General features: G+C 34.5%; 2 protein-coding genes across 4 annotated transcripts in view; one reads left to right on the top strand and one right to left on the bottom strand.

Annotated features, from left to right (window-relative positions):
- Window positions 1-11,040, top strand: part of LOC106059160 (sphingomyelin phosphodiesterase-like) — a 33,454-nt gene extending 22,414 nt beyond the window's left edge. For all 3 annotated transcript variants that reach the window (XM_056016355.1, XM_056016353.1, XM_056016356.1), the window contains exons 10-13: window positions 24-216; window positions 592-681; window positions 2,025-2,119; window positions 5,356-11,040. In XM_056016355.1, the coding sequence (XP_055872330.1) occupies window positions 24-216; window positions 592-681; window positions 2,025-2,119; window positions 5,356-5,527 (550 nt within the window). In that variant the 3' untranslated portion in view covers window positions 5,528-11,040. The remainder of the gene's footprint in view (window positions 1-23; window positions 217-591; window positions 682-2,024; window positions 2,120-5,355) is intronic.
- Window positions 11,041-11,137: 97 nt separating this feature from the next.
- Window positions 11,138-21,432, bottom strand: LOC106059159 (dolichyl-diphosphooligosaccharide--protein glycosyltransferase subunit STT3A). Its single transcript, XM_056016352.1, has 15 exons — window positions 21,292-21,432; window positions 19,252-19,380; window positions 18,947-19,129; window positions 18,415-18,560; window positions 17,730-17,927; window positions 17,515-17,625; window positions 16,919-16,999; window positions 16,648-16,804; window positions 15,264-15,499; window positions 14,544-14,711; window positions 14,205-14,393; window positions 13,950-14,066; window positions 13,635-13,737; window positions 12,899-13,087; window positions 11,138-12,198 (listed from the first exon to the last, which is right to left on the bottom strand). The coding sequence occupies exons 2-15, from the start codon at window positions 19,358-19,360 to the stop codon at window positions 12,053-12,055; spliced, it is 2,133 nt and encodes a 710-aa protein (XP_055872327.1). The 5' UTR covers window positions 19,361-19,380; window positions 21,292-21,432; the 3' UTR covers window positions 11,138-12,052.
- Window positions 21,433-21,439: the final 7 nt, after the last annotated feature.

The raw sequence follows: 21,439 nt of genomic DNA, 5'->3' as shown, positions 1-21,439 counted from the left end.
TTATTTTTATTATTTTCCTCTAGGTATCAAAATACCATTGCAGGGCAATTTTTTGGCCACACCCATTTTGACAGTTTCTCTGTCTTCTATGATATCGAGACCCTAAAGATCCCAATCAGTGTTGCTTATGTGGCCCCCAGTGTGACTCCATACACAGACTTAAACATGGGATACAGGATCTACACTGTAGATGGCAACTATCAAGGAAGTTCATTTGTGAGTTTTTTTTCCAGATGTTTAAATCTTTCTCATAGTTATCTTTTCTTTAATTCAAATCCAAAAAATTGTTTCCCCTTAACTAGTGTTATGATATATGTTTATTGTATTTTGAGTATTAATATTGACAAAAAATACGACATGTTTAGAGACACTAGAAAAAATGACAATAGAGAGGCTTTGAGTAGAAGACTTGACAACAGTTTTTCTCATGTAAATAAACACTCTAAAGGTTTACTAAGCGTTATCTAGTTCTATAAAGAGTGTTTGAAAAGCTGTGCAGACTCGCTTGTGTCTTGATTGTAGCATAACACTAGATGAAATAATCTGATGTTGAAATTTATCTCATGGTTGTCTTTTCTTTAATCCAAACAGCAAGTGCTGGATCATGAGACTTACTTCATGAATTTAAGTAGGGCTAATGAAGAGGGCAAGATGACCTGGGAGTTTGAGTACTCAGCTAAGGTGAGACTAAGTATCTGTAACAATCCTTTTTATTTTGGTTTCACTGAAAGGTTCCTCTTAAGCTGTTTGATTAATTGGTTAGTATGCATTATGCTAGGCAAATATTAAAATTTAATGCTTCATAGTTTTTCAAATAGCATTTTAAAAAATTAGGCTTTTCAATTACAAATATTTATACTATTGTTTAATTAATTGTTGGAACCCGGCTGTGACTTCAATGTTCTGTTATTGCTGTCACTAACTTATTTAGAACTGGATATATCCAATGACCTCAGTGTCTTGATTTGTGATACTAGTTAAGAATGCTTAAAATAACAAACACTTAAATGTCTAAAACAAAGTACTGAGTGTAGAAACTTTAATAATGTTTACAATGAATAGTGAAAGTAAATTATAACAGGTATGCCAACAATGTTGTACAATTTTGTTTACAAAATAAGCATGAAGCATTGTAATATAAAACTTGGTTTATAGGCACACTTTTCCACACTCCCCATTTGACCTTCAGCTCCCAAGTGCCTCATCAAACAACCACACCATCATGGACCATACAAGAAACTAACATGGGTCTAGCTCAATCCCTAAGCTTGTTCCTAGTTCCCTGTAACACCAAGAACAATAATCTTTTATGCAGCACCACCACATTTTTAACAGCAATGCAAAGTAATAAGTAGTTAAAACAACTTGAGAATAGCTAAACCTAATCAACAACTTACCCTTAATAAAGAGGCAACAAAACAAACACCATCAAGACATCACACAAAACTTTGTGTCTCATCCAGCAGCAGCTAAAGACACTGAGTCTTTGGTAAAAACATGAGTTCCTGATGTTCTATGTGCTGCCAAGTGCACATAGAATAAACAGTAGAAATTTCTTTTTAGCTGCACACAATAGTCAGTCAGTCCAGTGATTTTTAATTAATAATAATGATTATAGTCCCTCTTTTCCTATGAACTTGAAGATGGCTATCAGCAAAGAACAAAGATATTTTTCATTATCATTTAAGGTTTAACATTTTTTCTTAGTACATAGTTCAGACAAGCTTGTTTAAGTATGGCTTTGTCCTTGAGTATGAAGATTAAGTTAGAGTATAGTATTTCAAATGGCTTTGCAAATACCTAGTTTAATCACATGACTACATCCGATAGGACTGGCCTGAGTACTATTCACAGCAAAGATCTTTCCAGAAATGTTGTCATGTCCGGTTGACTGTCGCCACTCATAACAGTTGACTACTGACCTAGCGCTGTCCTGGGGCAATTTGCATTGGCTGTCCACAAACACACTGCTACCCTATCTGCAAAACCCCTAGATTTATATATTTATATATATTTATCTCCAGGAGGCTTACAATATGTCAAGCGTGTACCCTAAGGACTGGGATGAACTGATAAAGATCATGTCTGTAAACAATACAGTCTTAGAACAATACAATAAGTGAGTCATTGATGATTTTACATTTTTATTTTATCAAACATTACTTTTGAAACAATGACTAGTATTTTATTTTGCCCTTTTTTAATTTGGGGTCTTTAAGCAGACTGTCCTTATTAATGAAGTATAGAATTTCTCAACCTGTGTATCTTAAGCTATGTGGGCCTTTTGTATTAGATTTTCTTCTTGACATCTTTTTTCTGAGCTGTAAGCTTTTTTGCGGTTTGTGCTATGGAGAAGTAGCAGTCTGTTCATGGAGAAGTAGCAGTCTGTTCATGGAGAAGTAGCAGTCTGTTCATGGAGAAGTAGCAGTCTGTTCATAGAGAAGTAGCAGTCTGTTCATGGAGAAGTAGCAGTCTGTTCATGGAGAAGTAGCAGTCTGTTCATGGAGAAGTAGCAGTCTGTTCATGGAGAAGTAGCAGTCTGTTCATAGAGAAGTAGCAGTCTGTTCTTGGAGAAGTAGCAGTCTGTTCTTGGAGAAGTAGCAGTCTGTTCATGGAGAAGTAGCTGTCTGTTCATGGAGAAGTAGCAGTCTGTTCATGGAGAAGTAGCAGTCTGTTCATGGAGAAGTAGCAGTCTGTTCATGGAGAAGTAGCAGTCTGTTCATGGAGAAGTAGCAGTCTGTTCATGGAGAAGTAGCAGTCTGTTCATAGAGAAGTAGCAGTCTGTTCATGGAGAAGTAGCAGTCTGTTCATAGAGAAGTAGCAGTCTGTTCATGGAGAAGTAGCAGTCTGTTCATAGAGAAGTAGCAGTCTGTTCATGGAGAAGTAGCAGTCTGTTCATGGAGAAGTAGCAGTCTGTTCATGGAGAAGTAGCAGTCTGTTCATGGAGAAGTAGCAGTCTGTTCATGGAGAAGTAGCAGTCTGTTCATGGAGAAGTAGCAGTCTGTTCATGGAGAAGTAGCAGTCTGTTCATGGAGAAGTAGCAGTCTGTTCATGGAGAAGTAGCAGTCTGTTCATGGAGAAGTAGCAGTCTGTTCATGGAGAAGTAGCAGTCTGTTCATGGAGAAGTAGCAGTCTGTTCATGGAGAAGTAGCAGTCTGTTCATGGAGAAGTAGCAGTCTATTCATGGAGAAGTAGCAGTCTGTTCATGGAGAAGTAGCAGTCTGTTCATAGAGAAGTAGCAGTCTGTTCATGGAGAAGTAGCAGTCTGTTTATGGAGAAGTAGCAGTCTGTTCATGGAGAAGTAGCAGTCTGTTCTTGGAGAAGTAGCAGTCTGTTCATGGAGAAGTAGCAGTCTGTTCATGGAGAAGTAGCAGTCTGTTCATGGAGAAGTAGCAGTCTGTTCATGGAGAAGTAGCAGTCTGTTCATGGAGAAGTAGCAGTCTGTTCATGGAGAAGTAGCAGTCTGTTCATGGAGAAGTAGCAGTCTGTTCATGGAGAAGTAGCAGTCTGTTCATAGAGAAGTAGCAGTCTGTTCATGGAGAAGTAGCAGTCTGTTCATAGAGAAGTAGCAGTCTGTTCTTGGAGAAGTAGCAGTCTGTTCATAGAGAAGTAGCAGTCTGTTCATGGAGAAGTAGCAGTCTGTTCATAGAGAAGTAGCAGTCTGTTCTTGGAGAAGTAGCAGTCTGTTCATAGAGAAGTAGCAGTCTGTTCATGGAGAAGTAGCAGTCTGTTCATGGAGAAGTAGCAGTCTGTTCATGGAGAAGTAGCAGTCTGTTCATGGAGAAGTAGCAGTCTGTTCATGGAGAAGTAGCAGTCTGTTCATGGAGAAGTAGCAGTCTGTTCATGGAGAAGTAGCAGTCTGTTCATGGAGAAGTAGCAGTCTGTTCATGGAGAAGTAGCAGTCTGTTCATGGAGAAGTAGCAGTCTGTTCTTGGAGAAGTAGCAGTCTGTTCATGGAGAAGTAGCAGTCTGTTCTTGGAGAAGTAGCAGTCTGTTCTTGGAGAAGTAGCAGTCTGTTCATGGAGAAGTAGCAGTCTGTTCTTGGAGAAGTAGCAGTCTGTTCATGGAGAAGTAGCAGTCTGTTCATGGAGAAGTAGCAGTCTGTTCATAGAGAAGTAGCAGTCTGTTCATGGAGAAGTAGCAGTCTGTTCATAGAGAAGTAGCAGTCTGTTCATGGAGAAGTAGCAGTCTGTTCATAGAGAAGTAGCAGTCTGTTCTTGGAGAAGTAGCAGTCTGTTCATAGAGAAGTAGCAGTCTGTTCATAGAGAAGTAGCAGTCTGTTCATAGAGAAGTAGCAGTCTGTTCATAGAGAAGTAGCAGTCTGTTCTTGGAGAAGTAGCAGTCTGTTCATGGAGAAGTAGCAGTCTGTTCATGGAGAAGTAGCAGTCTGTTCATGGAGAAGTAGCAGTCTGTTCTTGGAGAAGTAGCAGTCTGTTCATGGAGAAGTAGCAGTCTGTTCATGGAGAAGTAGCAGTCTGTTCATGGAGAAGTAGCAGTCTGTTCATGGAGAAGTAGCAGTCTGTTCATGGAGAAGTAGCAGTCTGTTCATGGAGAAGTAGCAGTCTGTTCATGGAGAAGTAGCAGTCTGTTCATGGAGAAGTAGCAGTCTGTTCATGGAGAAGTAGCAGTCTGTTCATGGAGAAGTAGCAGTCTGTTCATGGAGAAGTAGCAGTCTGTTCATGGAGAAGTAGCAGTCTGTTCATGGAGAAGTAGCAGTCTGTTCATGGAGAAGTAGCAGTCTGTTCATGGAGAAGTAGCAGTCTGTTCATGGAGAAGTAGCAGTCTGTTCATGGAGAAGTAGCAGTCTGTTCATGGAGAAGTAGCAGTCTGTTCTTGGAGAAGTAGCAGTCTGTTCATGGAGAAGTAGCAGTCTGTTCATGGAGAAGTAGCAGTCTGTTCATGGAGAAGTAGCAGTCTGTTCATGGAGAAGTAGCAGTCTGTTCATGGAGAAGTAGCAGTCTGTTCATGGAGAAGTAGCAGTCTGTTCATGGAGAAGTAGCAGTCTGTTCATGGAGAAGTAGCAGTCTGTTCATGGAGAAGTAGCAGTCTGTTCATAGAGAAGTAGCAGTCTGTTCATGGAGAAGTAGCTGTCTGTTCATGGAGAAGTAGCAGTCTGTTCATGGAGAAGTAGCAGTCTGTTCATGGAGAAGTAGCAGTCTGTTCATGGAGAAGTAGCAGTCTGTTCTTCTCTGCACTACAAAACAGAACATCATTTTTACTTGGGTAGTCAGAGTCAGGGTTAGATTAACTTAAAATATGGGTGACCGCTTAAGTTGTATACAAACACAATTTTAAGTGCTGAAGTGAGGTGAGAAAGGAAATTATAAAATAACATACCTTTGTTCCAATGTCCAGGTACTACACCAAGTCAAGAAATTCTGGCAAGTGTGACAAGACCTGCAGGACATTGAGACTGTGTGAAATGAGAAGTGGCCGATCACATGACCCCAGCCTCTGTAGCAATCTTGGACTCAAGGATGAAGGAGATTTAAAACATTTGCTCAGCCAGCAGCCCAAACATTGCTGACCAGCTCACCCAAACATTGATGATCAACTCCCCAAACATTGTTGACCAGCTCACCCAAACATTGTTGACCAGCTCCCCAATCATTGTTGACCAGCTCACCCAAACATTGTTGACCAGCTCACCCAAACATTGCTGACCAGCTCCCCAAACATTGTTGACCAGCTCCAGGAAATTTCATCATGACAAAGAGATTTTACATTGAACTTCAGTTGTAAGTAAACTGCAAGAAAAACTGATTTCCTATGAACTTGAAGAGAACTAGTTTATGCTTTCATTTCTTGTGGCTAATTAGAAACGAAAGAGAAAAACAACTTTGATCTACAAATGTCACAGATATGAAATGGCAATTGAAATCAAATTACAGTTAAGAAAAAAAAATGGAGTTATTTATTGTAATATGTTCTAGCATTGGCTTGAAAACAAAAACCTAATTGCATATCAATTCAAAAATGTATTTTTTTCTACTTAATTTTGTTAATTTGTTGCTTGTTCACAGATCCAGACATGTTTGCAATATATTTATCTCAAAGCTAGAAATAGACATTTCTAAGTGATTATAATTAAAGTCCATGGGCAACTGCAATAGGAAGCTTATCTTGTATTTCAGATATTAATTAAAGACATTGATTCCAATGCCTAAATGGCTAACTCTATGAAGACTAAAAACAATTTGAGTGATAGCAAAGATATGTGTATACATGCATCTCTAATCAAAAGCTATTTTTATTTTTTGCTTTGTGAAGTTTCTATTTTGAAAAAAAAATTCTATTGTTTCAAAACTTAAAAACGTAATATTTTTTTTTGTAATTTAAAAAGCTACTTTAAAGAAATTGTGTCCGTTTTGTTATTCACCTTTGAAAACTCTTTACTGTGGCCTGCATAATAAAGAAACACACACACTTTAAAACATCCTTTTACTCTGGTTCCTTTTAGCTATCAGCAGGTCATTAGAATGTTAAGCAAATGTTATGGTTTTCAATTGTATAGTGTCTTTAACTGCAGCCATTTCCTTGGTGCTCAATTGGTTGCTATTTCCCTATTATTTAGGAAATGCTTTTCTGTAAACATGAACAAAGTACTTTTGTCAGAGTAGACATATGATTGAAACCCCAAATAGTAGAATTCAATTGTCAATACACTTAATTACAGCCTTATCTGTTTATCATAGACATATTGTTTTGACTTCCTCCAACACAGGAAATCATTAGTTTCTTGCTAACAGACTTATTTTATTAGAAAAGTTTGGTATCCACTGTGACCTGAAGACCTACTATTTATTTCTGTTCATGCAGTCACAGATACACATGATTCTCTTAAAGCACTGAATCTCTCTGGGCCCGGTTTGAAAATCTCATGTCCTAACAGGGGCACTTTCTAATTTCACTTTCCACTTCATTAAAAGTTATTCCAAACTTTTGTGCATTTTCAAGATACAGCTTTGTTTCCATTACGTAATTCTGAGTTGTAACAGCAGATGGTATAACATTGTTGGTCATTCATCTTTAATGATTTTATCAATCAAATCAACAAATAGGCAACATTTGTAATGCCAGAGGGATATGTCACACATGTGCCTCAAATAACTCTGTTAATGGCTTTTCTTTTTTTTTTCTATGGAGTATTTTATGGTATATCACTTTTCAAGCTTAAATGCTATACTTTGATTACCAGGAAACAGTGATGTAGCTAGGAATTCCCCACCATTTGGAGGCCTGGGGGGCTTGACATCTTTGGGGTATCTGCATTTTGCGTAATATTTCATGTAAAAAAAAATATTTGACACTCATTGTGGAGCCCCCCTCAAGTGGGGTCCAGGGGGATTTTCAAATCCCCCCACCTCACCCCAGCCACGCCACTGTTAACACACATTTGAGTTTCTTTTTCTTGACCATTACTATTTGTGCTGTAAAAGATTTTGATTTTTCAATGATCCAAGGGTTTTCAGCTCATTTTTACCTAATTTTTATTTATTAGTTTAGCAGTAACTTACAACAACTTTTTTTCTAGTTTGTCAGTCATTACAGTAATCATGAGATATAGCTGTTGTTTTTCTGGTATTTTAGCAAAACTGCTCCAACTTGATTTTATTGACTTCCACAAATAATCCTAATTTTAATGACTCCAATTTTTCAATATGATTGACTTTTTCTGCTGTTATTACAATGATAATTTTCTTCTACTGGTTTGATATCAGTATTGATTAACTCTCAGTTTCTGGTGTACAGTAGGAAACAAATGACAGCTTCTATATTTGTAGGAATGGGTAAGCTCAATGGATACATAAAATGTTTTTCTGAGTTTCTTGTTTTTTCATTTCTTTATGTCCTTGCATCCATGTCATTTAAGTTTTCAAGAGGAGTGGTTTACATTATCTTACAATATTTAGTCTTGACTTGTGTTTATAGTAAAACATTCCTGGTGTGCAAGATTTGTCTGAACCTTCACTAATGAGCCATATTAAAGGCTGCACTCAATCTTGCCTAATGCCTTAGTACATCTCACATACATAGATTGCTGTGGGGACGCCATTAGTTTTGAAAAGGCAGATGTTCGTTGTCGTGTTGATTGACAGATTTGCTTTAATAGGCGTCATAGGCTTTCTGAATTGGCATACCACATAAAACATCCTTTTTGTTGGTAAAGATAGGTTAACTTCTAGATCCAGTTTAATCTACAACGGTATGATGTTGATGGAGACACCAATTGCTGTATATCCAACTTCCATTTTTTTGGGTCAGATCCAAGTTAATCCTGAGTATGATTTTCAATGCTCCTCCATTGAGTCTACTCATCATGTCTTGTAATACTCTTGTAGCTCCAAGTAATGAAATATGGTGGCAATACTCAGATCTATCATATACAAAAGTCAATTCATTTCCTTGTTTTCTTCATTACATAGTTGTTGGCTTAAAGGAATTAAAAAAAGAAGATAAAAAGGACTCGTGTTGCACACATCACTCTGAAAGTGTCCAAAATTATATTTTATTTTATCTTGACAATTGGTTCTATTGTTGTGGATTTTCTCTAAACTATATAATTCTTTTTAAAAAAATACTCGCTTTAGTCATTTTCTGAAACTTCTTTAATTGTCATATGATGCATAGTTCCACTAAATTGAATGATGTGTGGTATGGATCCAATCTTCTTGATATTTAAAATCTACATCCTTTTTTTCTTTTTGACAGGATTTAGATCAGTGACTTTTTGTATCCTGTGTATGTAAAATCAATTCTTTTGTAATATTTGGTCTGTACTCATTTGATACTCATTTATTTTTTTTTAAAGCATTACTTTTTTACAACTATTCAGGCTTGTGGTCACTTTACTATTTCACTGGCAGGACATTCTTAGGCTAACACTTTGTACAATGGGGTAGGATATCTTAATGTTTTCATGATTTGTATATGCAATTTTTTTTCTTGTTTCTAAATGTTATAGTGTCATAATTGATTAATAATAATAATTAATAGATTTAACTAGCTGATATCAGAGCTAAGCTACGGTTGAAATAGTTGGTATATATGTTTAATTTATCTGGCACACTCTTAAACCCATCAATAAAACGACCTGTATTATAATGCATCAACACAATTTTTTAGCCCTGTTGTATCTGCTAATGGAATGGCTGCCCTTGAAAATTAAAACTGCATTATTATACCTGTTGAAATAGTTGGTACCTTGTATGTGTATATTGCCTTGAACATTTTTAAACCCATCAATTAAATGGCCTGCTACCCCACAGCTAACACAATTTTCTAGCCCTCAAATTCAATAAGTCCCCTTTATTTCTGTCTCCTTCTCTGGAATGGCCAGCAAACCCCTAGTGTGGAGTATGCACAAACACTTCTTAGGCCTATCAGTTGTAGCCTTCTCATGTGCTTGCATTATAATGCCTTCACCCACCCAGTATTTTTAATGAAACGACGTCCCTAAGCTCCCCCAACAATACACTTTTTGGCCCTTGTATATTCTGTGGAACAGCCAGTATTACAATAACATTGCATAATTTTTTGTCATCCTCCAATAGAAAGCCCTCACTCTCAACCATGAACTTTTAAGCTGCCCTTTTTTTTTTTCCTCATTGGCTTACGTTAAGATATGTAGTGCGACAATTAATAATAGCAGTGAGTCAGTCGTTAGGACCAAGAATTTTATATTGTACATTAGTTATTAGTAAGGATATTGACTCAATAGTCAAGTGTGTGACTTCATCCTTGTTTTAAGCCTAAAATTGATAAATTTGTTTAAATTTTACTTACACCTTCTTATATTTAAATTTATTTACATCATGTTGCCAGTCTTATTTATTGTTAACTAAATTATTGTTGACATTTTTTTTTCCTTTTTAGTTTTTAATATGAATTTTTTTTTAGGGGCGGGGGATTCAAAATGTTGGAAACAGTTTGTTTCTCAATTTTTTTTTGTTTTTTTATTATTGTGATAAAAAAAATCTTACCTTATATTTCACAAGCATTCCCATCCAACTCTGTGTTAAATTTAGAGTTAGGGAGATGTTCCATTTTTTCCCCAGTGTGACTTGTTCAAAACTTAACTTGGTTAAAAAGTCAACAGATATACAGGAGATAGAGAGGAAGTGTGTTTTAAATGGTTTTTTTTTTTATTTCCTTTTTGTTTGTATTGCAAAGTTTAGTATTAAGGTTAGAATTATCTGGGTTTTTTTTGTTGTTGTTGTTGGTTTTATTCAAGATGTTTTAAAAACTTATGGATTACCAGGATTTGTATTATATAATTACACTTGTTACTCTTTTTTGTGTTCTAAATTTTGTAAATGTTATAATTGTTAAAATTAGGATTAAAATTATATTAATATATTTTACATGTGAATATTGCATGCACATAAATATAATTTTTCACGATTTAAAAGGGAGTTAGTGTTTATCCCCAAACTTTCAAGTGAAGTGCAATTAATCATGTATTGTGTGTGCAAATTGTTTTGTCAGAATTTATTCTTACTAATCCAAATATTTATAGGAAACTTAATTAGCTGAGTTGTAATCTTTCAACAAACTGTCTCTATTGACAGCAGCTATACCCCTATGGTTATCTCTAACATAACTGGTAATGAATAGGGGCTTATATTTATTGACAACTCATCTTCATCATGTAGGGAATCCTTTATAAGTTACTTGGTATAAAACTTATTGTGGCAGCTATCATGAGGACACTATTCCCCCCCCCCCACCACAATAAATGTAAATGGTCATATACTTTTAGATGCTTTTATTTGTATACATATGTCAGTGAGCATCACTGTAGTTCTTGACAACTATTTGCTAATGACCAGTGACTTCAATCTTTCCAAGAAACATCACATGCTTCCACTCAAATTAAATTAAACTTGGTATTTAATGTACATAAAGATGGACCTGATAATACTGTTGCCTTTTTTATTTTAAATTACCTCAATGCTCACTATTGTTGAAGTTTATTTTTAAGTTTTATTTGTGTGTTATAGTCAATTTGACATGTATAAATAAACTAATAACAATTGAGACTTTTTTAATTTTTGTGTATGTGACATCAAGTAGTCTCTGTGATGAGTGTTTCTTATCAAATGCTGTCAACTTAACAGACTGAATCTGAAGCATAAACTTTGACCAAGATTTTATTTGAGAGCAAATCAATTACAGTTTATATATATATTGTGACACAACAAAATATTCCATTAAATAGAAAACTACACGAGTGTGAAAGCCTGCATGAGAGACTTCAACACAGGCATCATTAACAGTTTTCTAGTCTTCAGCAAACATAGTTTATCAATCTCTATAAAACTGAGCAACATTTTGTTTTCCCTCAAGAATACTTTATTTTATTGTCATGGTCTACTTGTGAGACTAGTACCCTGGGGTCCAATGATAAACTAGAAGGGATAAGTAGTTCATGACTGAACCTTGGGGTTCTAAAACAGCCTAAACATTTGTACCAGATTTAAAACAACTAGAGATTATCAACTCTATCACTCACACATCTATAACCTCAGACACCGAAATTTGACACCAAAGTTGTAAGCAATAACATTAAAAACACAAGAGTTCAACAATTTTCTTTTAAAAACCAAACTTCAAGATTTGTGCATTTATTACACTGAATTGAGTGATTATTCTACAGAAGCATTGAACAAAAATAGTTGCACCAACATAATAACAAAAACATTATGTGGCGTCATATTTCAGCTATGAATGTTTAGGTCTATGAGAAAATAATATAATAATTGCAGTAGCTGTTGGGAACGCTGACAGTTTAAAGAGCGAGTGTTAATTTTTTTACATTAAAACAATTTTTTTTCTTTCTTCCCCACTAACGTTCAACATCTGTTATTTAATGCACAACAAATTGTTTAGAATAACCATCAATGTGATGTCCTGCATGAAACACTCAGCAGTCAACAATTTAACAGATAAAAATATGTCAATGATGATATATATATGTGTGAAGTAAATCAGCAGACATAAACTCAGAATAAGGTTTGAATACAATGACAAAATGTACACACAGCTTCATTTAAATACCCCTGTTCTCTAAATCTTTGACTTTATAAATTCTAACTAGCCAATGCTCGGTGGTGTATGCTTCCTCTAAAACATCCAGCTCAAAATCTTTGTTGCCGATTTCTGTGTTACGCACTCTGTCGTAACCTGTGGGTTTACCTGGACAGAGAGACACAAAAAAAAAAGTCATTAATTATACAGAAACAAAAAAGATAATGCATTTACTTTGATAGGAATCCTAGAATATGCAAAACTAAATGTTTCAGAATTTCAATGCTTTTTTGAAGCACAATTATTGATTCAAGGAAGAGAATAATATGCCAGGAAAGCCCAATATTAAAGGGTATTATTTATAGAATATTGTCAGACAATATTTTTCCTTAATATGACTATTTATAATTCCCACCCACAAATAAATTGAATATAAAAATCAAGACATTAAAGGTAAAACTATGCCCAGTGGCTCACAGAAATTGATGTCTAGGGTTAAGTACATGACATAATACTAATTTTTCCATGAAAAATTCTTAAATTAGTTTTACTCTGTAATTAAAATAGCTTTCCCTCATCACAGAATATAAAATAAAACCAAACCAATTTCTAATGATGCTTCGGTAGATCAAATATGATATAGATCTCAATGGGATCATTGTGGTGTCAATCTTTCTTTCACTTAATGACGAATTAGTGCTACTGACAGCATCAAGACTATCTGGTTCCCATTATAAAACTAATGAATTCAAAATTTTGAGCCACTTCTTCAGTTTTAACTTTGGACTTGTATAACAAGTAAAAAGATCCAGATTTCAAAGTATTTAAACATAAGATAATTGGTCAATTTGTTCAAACAGGACCCTACCTCCTTCAGTGTAGACAGAACCAAATCTGTAGTAGCACATCTTGTACATCAGACAATTCAAGAGGACAGGAGAGCCTTCTTTGTCCACCCTGAACTCCCCTTGAGGAGTGTAATAGTCCCACTCTTTGATGTGGCTGCCTCTGTCAGTGCTGCCACCAATACGGACCATCCACAAAAATTTGTTGATATCTAAAAAAAAATGATATTTTTTATGATTATTAAAAATAATAAATCTTGAAAACCCACAAAGTACAACTATTTTGTAAATTGTATATAAACTGTCCATAACCATACAAAGACATAGTTATAGCTATACTACTATAATTGGTTAAAAACTATAGATAAATCTAGATTTGGTTTCAATTAGTCATTGAAACAAAACTGAAGCATCAAAGGTAGATGCTAATGCTGAATTATTTGGAGAGAATTGGATCACCTTTAATACAAATTATTTTATATGAAAACTCAAAAAATAACTGAGACTTAATAAAGCAGGAAAAAAAAATTAATTTCAAAATCGCACCTATTGTTAGATTACATATATGGTTTAGGTCTAATTGCTAGATTAGTGATGATGACCCTGTCAGCTTATGCCAAGAGTAGATTGTCTCAAATTTGGTTTGGCCGACCTACTGTAAATAACTAGCTTTCTTACTAACCAACAATTTTTTTCCCTTAATAATCAAAGTATTGTTTTTTAAATCAAAGTTTTAAATTTTAAAAAGTGAAGACTAACCATCTGATGAGTAGCCTGTCAGGCCACCAAAAATAACAAGCACATAGTTCACATCTAGCTCTCTCATTATTTCATATGCTTTTTCTTCTGAAGATGCCATGGCCTGAAATACATTGTCATTGTTACAAAAGTGTCTAACAAAAACAATATTTTAAATACAATACAATCTCAGGCTGTTCAAACAATAAGATAAGCTTGACTTTTATGGTACAGATAGCCTTTCAGATCTTGAGATCTATGGGGCTAGATGATGTTAAGCTCACATCTTTTAGGAACACAAGGAAAGAACACAAGGAAAGAATTGTGATGAAATACCTGGCCAACTCGTGAAATATGTGTATTATTCCACGTGTTATTATCTACAAGTATAGTTCTGTTTGCCATAGCTGTTATTTGGTAACCATAATCCCACCAAGACATTACTTTAGCATCCTGAGGAAAAAAGAAAATATTTCATAAGTTTTTAGAATGTATGAATCCATTATAATTTATTGGGTCTCCACACCAATTTCTAAGCACATCCTACAGAAAGACCTTGAGAACAAATTAAAGACTGCCCACCAGCCATACCTCTGGTGTGTTGTGTCTCAGCCAATAATAAGCTTCCCTAAAGTCATCAAAGATGATTCTACTGCCGTCACCACCCCTGGCAGAAAGGACGATGGAAGGTGAAGAATAGGCCTCGGAAGTAACCCATGTGCAATGGTATGTGTAGTACAAGAGGAATACAGTCAGCAAACATACAACACAAGTAGCAATCTGAAAGAAACCATAGCACTATACTTTAGTAAACATAGTTCAAACTTAACATAACCAGGAAAAAAAAAAAAGAAAATTTATTCTAATTTTGAAGTACATATAATAAAAATAATGTATGATCAATATGACGCTTAAGTGCGGAGAGCTCACCTCATTCTTCAAGGGATAATTAGATTCAATTTTCTTCACAGATTTCTTCTCCTTCCTCATGGGGTTGTCCAAGTTTTTCATGTAGGTGGTCAACACTGCGGACATGCCGATTCCTCCAAGTACGCACATTACAGGGGCCAAAACTAACATAAGACGAACCATCACACCCTAATTAGATTATAAAAGATACAACACAAATGTCAGATAATTTGTAGTACAAAAACTAAATCATGTAACTAGCATTAACAGACCTCCTGTAGAATTTTTTTTAGCTACTCTTAAAGGATAAAACATTTACTAAATAAAATTTAAAAATAGCCCTAATCAGGAATTTATTTTAGGTAAAATCTGAATGAAATAATTTAGTGTTAAACTATGTCAAATGATTAAAATGGGGAAAACAAATTAATAAATTAGTAATAAGGTCCAAGGCTATGTAATTTGACATTGATCACGATTTATGATTCTGAGAATTTAAAAAAAAAGACTTCCAGGAATTCTTATTGATCAAATTTACAATTTATTTCATGTGAACAATTGTAATTTAAAAACTATATGGATGAACATAACTTTATTGTAACCAATATATGAAAAGAATGATTTTTTTAATAATCAGAAGCCAACTTTGTTGAATAGAGTAATTAGAACAGAGGAGTAACAAAGATGTTTACTTCTAGTTAAGCTTTGATACATTTTGGTCTATGGAATATGAACACTTACTGCAAAGTAGATGCTGGTGACTCCATACATGATGATGAAAATGTTGGCGTCTGTCAACTTGGTGAAGCAGTAGTACAGACCTACAGGAAACAAGAACATCAGAAGCTGGAGGTCAAAATAAAAGGAGCTCCAGGTTGTAGGCTGGTGCTCAGAGACAGAGGCAATAATGGGGATGTTGTTCTTGGCATAGGATGGATCCAGCAGGGAATAGAAACGTCCAGTCCATGGTGCAATTTCTTAAGAAGTTTTGGTCAAGGCTAAAAATGAAACCATAAACTGTAACCAGTGACAATGATTTTGATTCGATTTTAGGCACATCAGCACAATTTAGGCCATGTCATGCACCAGTGACAAAAGAATGTAACATTCAGTAACCTTAATCTTATCAGTCCAATACTAAATGAGAGAGTATGAGCAAAGAAGAGAAGAAGCTATTCAGAGGACTAAGAACATTTTAATGGATTTACTTTTAAATGATTCTTTCAAACATATATATATATATATATACCAGGTATATGCACACAAGCACACAGGGGGGTGCAAAAATGGGTATACAGAGGTTAAAAAAGAGTGCATATTTATATTTACTGCATTTATTATACTGAAAGAATAAAAAGAAATGATTCAAAGTATACACTTGCTCAGTTAAACATAGTTAATGCTTTAATTGAAAGGGAATATTTATAGGACATTTGCTTGTTTGTATCATAAATGCAGTCATTATATACATTTTTTCTCTTTTTTTTATTGTCATATACCTACTTTTGCACACCATGGTATATGCTCCTTTATTCTTATAAGTGTAAATATAGAATAATCTGAACATGATTATCTCCCTTGTAATGTTAACCATTTAAGCCACCAGACAAAGAAGACAATAAATAAGGATTTGGTCTTCAAGAGTGCAGTAACTTCTATTATATAGAAGTCGTACTTTGTCTCAACAAGCCCCCAAGGGCTTGTTCAGTATGTATAAGAGTATAATATAAATCTAAGCACTCATTAGGTACTGACAATAACATAATAAATGAACCAGGTGTCAACTATAATATTCATAGTAATGATCATGGCACAAGACTACATCCCTATAAAGTTCCCCTTTCAGACCTTGCGATCTATAGGGCAGATGATGCAAAGGTCATCTCTTTTTGTGGCCTATACAATGACCAACCACCTTTACTTTTCCCCAACTAATGTCAGGTACCCATTAGAGCTGGGCGGACTCAGAGGTGCCCTAAGATCCCAAAAATTAAAAATTCCAGTCTTCACCAGGATTCAAACCCGGGACCCAGATTCTGAAGCCAAGCAATAAGCCACCATGCCTCCACAACCCTATTACACTCCTACTAATTGTAGCAGAAATAATGTCAATACAAAAGGATACTGCCTAGAGCAGTGGCAATGGCAGCAGCAGCAAACACCACCGAGCCAACCAGCAGGACGAGGCTCTTGAACAGAAGGTTGAATTGCTCTTTGGACATCTTGGAACGAAGGTAGTCTACAAAGGCATGGATCTGGCACAAGCCAAACACACCTAAAGCCTAAACAAAGTTTATTTAAGATTTTTAAAAAAGTTGTTTTTTGTAACTTCACTGACATATATATATATATATATATATATATATAGTATGAGTTTAGAAATGATAATTACTTACTGCCATATGTTCACTAGACTGCACTGGTTGAAAACCCACAAAGGAGATTTGCATGGAGAGTATAGTTCCTAGGCAGTAAACCTACGTCAACAAAATCAAAGACATAATCATTAGCTTTGTAATGACACAATAGTAAGATGCGTCAAAGTTGGGTTTAATTGGATATTTTCTTAGTGACGGGGCAGCACATTTTAAAAGTTAGAATGGAAAGAGAATAGAAATGATTCACGGACGAACGATAATGAAGGAGACCAGCTTGTAGCATAGATACGGTGTAGACTGTGTCCTTATTGCTTGATAAACTGTTGTTTTATTTAACGTTAGATTTCTTCATTATACACTGTTTGTGTTCTGTTGGAAGTTGGTACTATTGAGCGCGCAAATAACATCTCACAAAACCAATCAACATCATCTACACTCACTTAGATCTAACAACCACATTAACAGCTTGAAACTAAGTTTATGAAGGCTTATTGGATTTTCTCTTCTTATTATGTGAATGTTTCTAGTGTATTCTTTCAATAATATACATTTTTTTAGAATAACTTTTTAAGATAAGATAAAATATGAAACAAAAATAAAAAGCTTGTACTCACAGTGGAATAAGCTACATAGATACGATGAGAAAATCTTCCTGTGATCATTAACATCAAGACATGAAGAGGAATCAAGTTGATAAGGAAAACATAGCCTCCCCAAGAGGAAACCTAGAACAAATGACAAAGATGTACACTGTGGATGCAACATTAGGCACCAGATTGGGTCGAAACATTATAAAATAATATCCAACGTTGCAAAAACATAAAATTACCATGTAAAAGTATGCCAGGGCGCAGAGAGCACCCCAAAAGATAGAACCGGTCTTCACTGACTTGATCCACAATGCATAGGTGAGCAACATGCAGAAGATGGCGATGCCTTCATTATCATAAGAGCCAGCAACAGAACGTGAGATGTAGCCAGGCACAATGGCCAACATGGAGGCAGCTAAAAGTCCAGCTGAGGCATCCTGAGAAAAGGCGAAATGGGAAATAATGATTCCATTAAATGAAATGACAAACAAAGGCAGAGTTGACTTTGTTACTTAAAACTGAAACTAGTGACCCAATGTGCGTGTGATTCTTCTTAAGATATGTGATACAAGATACAAATCCTAACTTGTTGTTTTTTTTAATATAAAATACAATAATTATATTTGTTTAGTTCTAAAGGATTTTACTTGCTTTTCATGCCAACCATTAAATGCACTGGATAGTACAATGACTATCAACAAAATAAATGTTCCCTATCTGATGTAGGATAGCACAATATAAGCCGACTTGTGTCACAAATTGTATTTCAGTGTTAAGTTTGCCTATACCATAGTTCTAACCATCTTCCTATCTCAATCTCATTACAGTATCCCTCAGTTCTTTCAGCTCCTGAGTACCAACAGGATAAACAAACAGGAAATATTCTACATACCCACAATTGAAACCAAACACCAAAATACTCACCTTCAGCTCTTTAGTGAAATAAAAGGTGACAATGGTGGTGAAACTAGAAAAGAGTGGAGCCAAAAACACACACACATTCCTGACATCAATAGTGAGGTGGAAGAAGTTCATGGCATGGTAGATGGCAGCTGAAGTGACCATCAAGCCTTAAAAAAAAAGAAAAGTTGTAATTAAATACTGCACTATCGACAAGCTCAACTTAAAATGAAAATGTCAAATTAAATGTAAAAAGTTCTTTTCAATGTTAAAATAACAGTAGTTTATAGGTTATGTAGTTAACTGCTATTGTTCAGTGTTCTATTTCCATTTGTTTGAGAACCTCAAAATATAAATTCATGGTTAACTATATTTTAATTAATGACTGAAGAAGATCATCAATCTGTTACATGTTCGTTAGTAAATAAAGATTTTCAATAATAATTAAAGAATTTAATTATCATACTCAAACTGATTGCATTAAGTGGGGATTATTACATTTACCATACATTCTTACTTTCACCTTGGAAATGAATCCGTCAAATCATGATAATACCTGGATAGATGGTGCCTCCAATGATCCTACCCAGAGGATACCAAGCTCTGTCATCAAACCAGTTGTGAAAATTGTAGAAGCCTTCCTCTGCCAAAAACCTGGTGGTTCTGTAGTTGAAGTAAGGATCAAACTCATGAATGACACTTTCAAATCTCAGGACAGAGAAGAGACGAGTGGAGAAGGCTGTGAAATAAAAAGTGACGTGAATTTATGAATGAACATCAAGACAAGTTTCAAACAATGTAGGTCTAGAGATACTAAATGAAATACTATGATGTTGTTTTTTTTTAAAACAATAATCTTACACAATACTGCTGCGACAGTGAGGATGACCATTTTCAGAAGTGTGTCCTGTTTCTCTGGTGACATACGCATGAGCCATTGTAGGCCCCAAGTACCTTGAGCTTTTTTCATGCTGTTTGCCTTTTCAGAACCTGAGGAAAGTGATATTGCCTTTACCCAATAATATATCTTAGAAAAGTCATTTTGGTTTTAATACTAGAGTTTAATGGGACAGGATCATGTAAATAAAAATTCAGCATGAATATATATATATATATATACCACCACTGCTTTAGAAGTAAAACTTTGGGGGCTAGGAAAACAGATTTTAGGAGGTTGCATATCAATGTAGTTATAGTCTAAGAGTATTACTCTTTACTAGTCTAAAAAGTATAGTTAGTATACAAATATTAGAAAATGCCTTTAACTAAATATAAAATAAAAAAATATATTGCTAATAAATATATTATATTACTATTTGAGCATGTTTTCAAGTTAGTAGATTAACACTACTAAAATTCTTTTCATTAAATCATTGTTTAACAATAATTTTTAATATTATTGATAATGAACAATTTAAAAATAATTGAGAATTTTCTGTAAACATGATAATTGATATAGATACAAGGCTCAGATTAGATTTTATTTTTAAAGATTGCAGGACAAGTTTGAGATCTAAAAAGAAAAAAAGTCAATTATTGATGGCCTAAGTCCCTAATTGGGTACTTGTGAACTCCTTACTTGGATTATACTTGACACATAACATACTTCTTTCAATAACTCAAAGAGACGCCAGAGATGAATTAACAACAAAATATAACTTTAAATTAAAGTTTAATAAAAGTAATCAGGATAACTGTAGTTGTAGGCAACGCATAAAATGTCAACTAGTAGCCTAAATTTATATACATAATTATAAAAAATGACTTCTATATTACTTATAATACTATACAACTAGGCTTCCTTAACTCAGGCCTCTGACAACAATAACAAAACTCCAAGCGCTGTCACTCTTTTCTAACCAATGGACCAATGAATTAATAATAAATAAACATAGAATTCTTTAAATCTTACACCCAAGAATATCTCAAGTGTTGTTTACAATATATACAAACATAGTCACCACAGTACTACACTAGAATTTTAATATTAATGGCCTAATTGGGTACTAAACTAGAATATTAATATCTTGATTTTTAGATCTATTTAATAATCGGTATGAGTGTATCCGTATCAGTGTATCTATAATAGTTGATAGATTTAGTACTTAGTTACACTTAATAGAATGTAATTCTAATTGAATTAATATGGTTAAAGAATTTAAGCATTATTGTGATATAATGATTATTAAAACCTATATTACAATTTTTAACAATACAAAGTAGAATCTATCTAAAAATTGTTCTGGTCTTCCAAAAAACATTGACATTGTTACATGATGAATTCAGCTTATTCACTAAAATGACTAAAACTACAGATCTGGATATAGTAGTATCATATGATCATTTAATATGACTCTTTTTTACAGGATCAGTATTGACTTCAGTATTGACAAAGTTAGTAGAATTGTCATTGTGACATTGTCTTTTTTACTTGAGTCTAGTCAGTAACTGTCAGTCTAATTAATAATCATATAAATATTATAAATAATATAATGACATCTAGATTACTCTAGACCTAGTCATTCTACTAGTAGTACTAGTGACTAGTGGCTAGTCTTAATTAAAATAAGTCTAGGCCAGGGGCAGGCTTACTCTTGAAGTAAGTTGAAGTTATAGTAAGTAATTTACTACTGTTATTACTAGGTCTAGATCTAGAGTCTACTAGAGACTAGCTACTAGATCTAGAGTCTAGCTAGAGACACAGTGGTGACAGACAGAAATCTATTATTTACTAGACTCTAGTAATCTAGTATGACTGAGTAAGTAGTATACTACTCATTACTTAGAAAGACTCTTTTATCTAGGTCTAATCTTGTAAGATAGGTGCTCTTATGGCTTGCAACAGATTTTACAAAGAGTGGCTAATCCAGTGTATAAGGAAATAACTTTTCCTCAACTTACAAAAGGCTTAAAAATAATTTAGATAATTCACTTTTTTCTTCCCTAATGACAATATGTATTGTAAATCTGCTACGTGTGTAAACTGTACACGACTACACACCGGCTTTCGCTAGGAGCAATATGATTGGCTGAAAATTCGGAAACGGAA

Source organism: Biomphalaria glabrata, chromosome 17, assembly GCF_947242115.1.
Source record: "Biomphalaria glabrata chromosome 17, xgBioGlab47.1, whole genome shotgun sequence".
Taxonomy (NCBI): domain Eukaryota; kingdom Metazoa; phylum Mollusca; class Gastropoda; family Planorbidae; genus Biomphalaria; species Biomphalaria glabrata.
The sequence above is the reverse complement of the archived record's forward strand: the minus strand, read 5'-3'. Positions and strand labels throughout refer to the sequence as shown.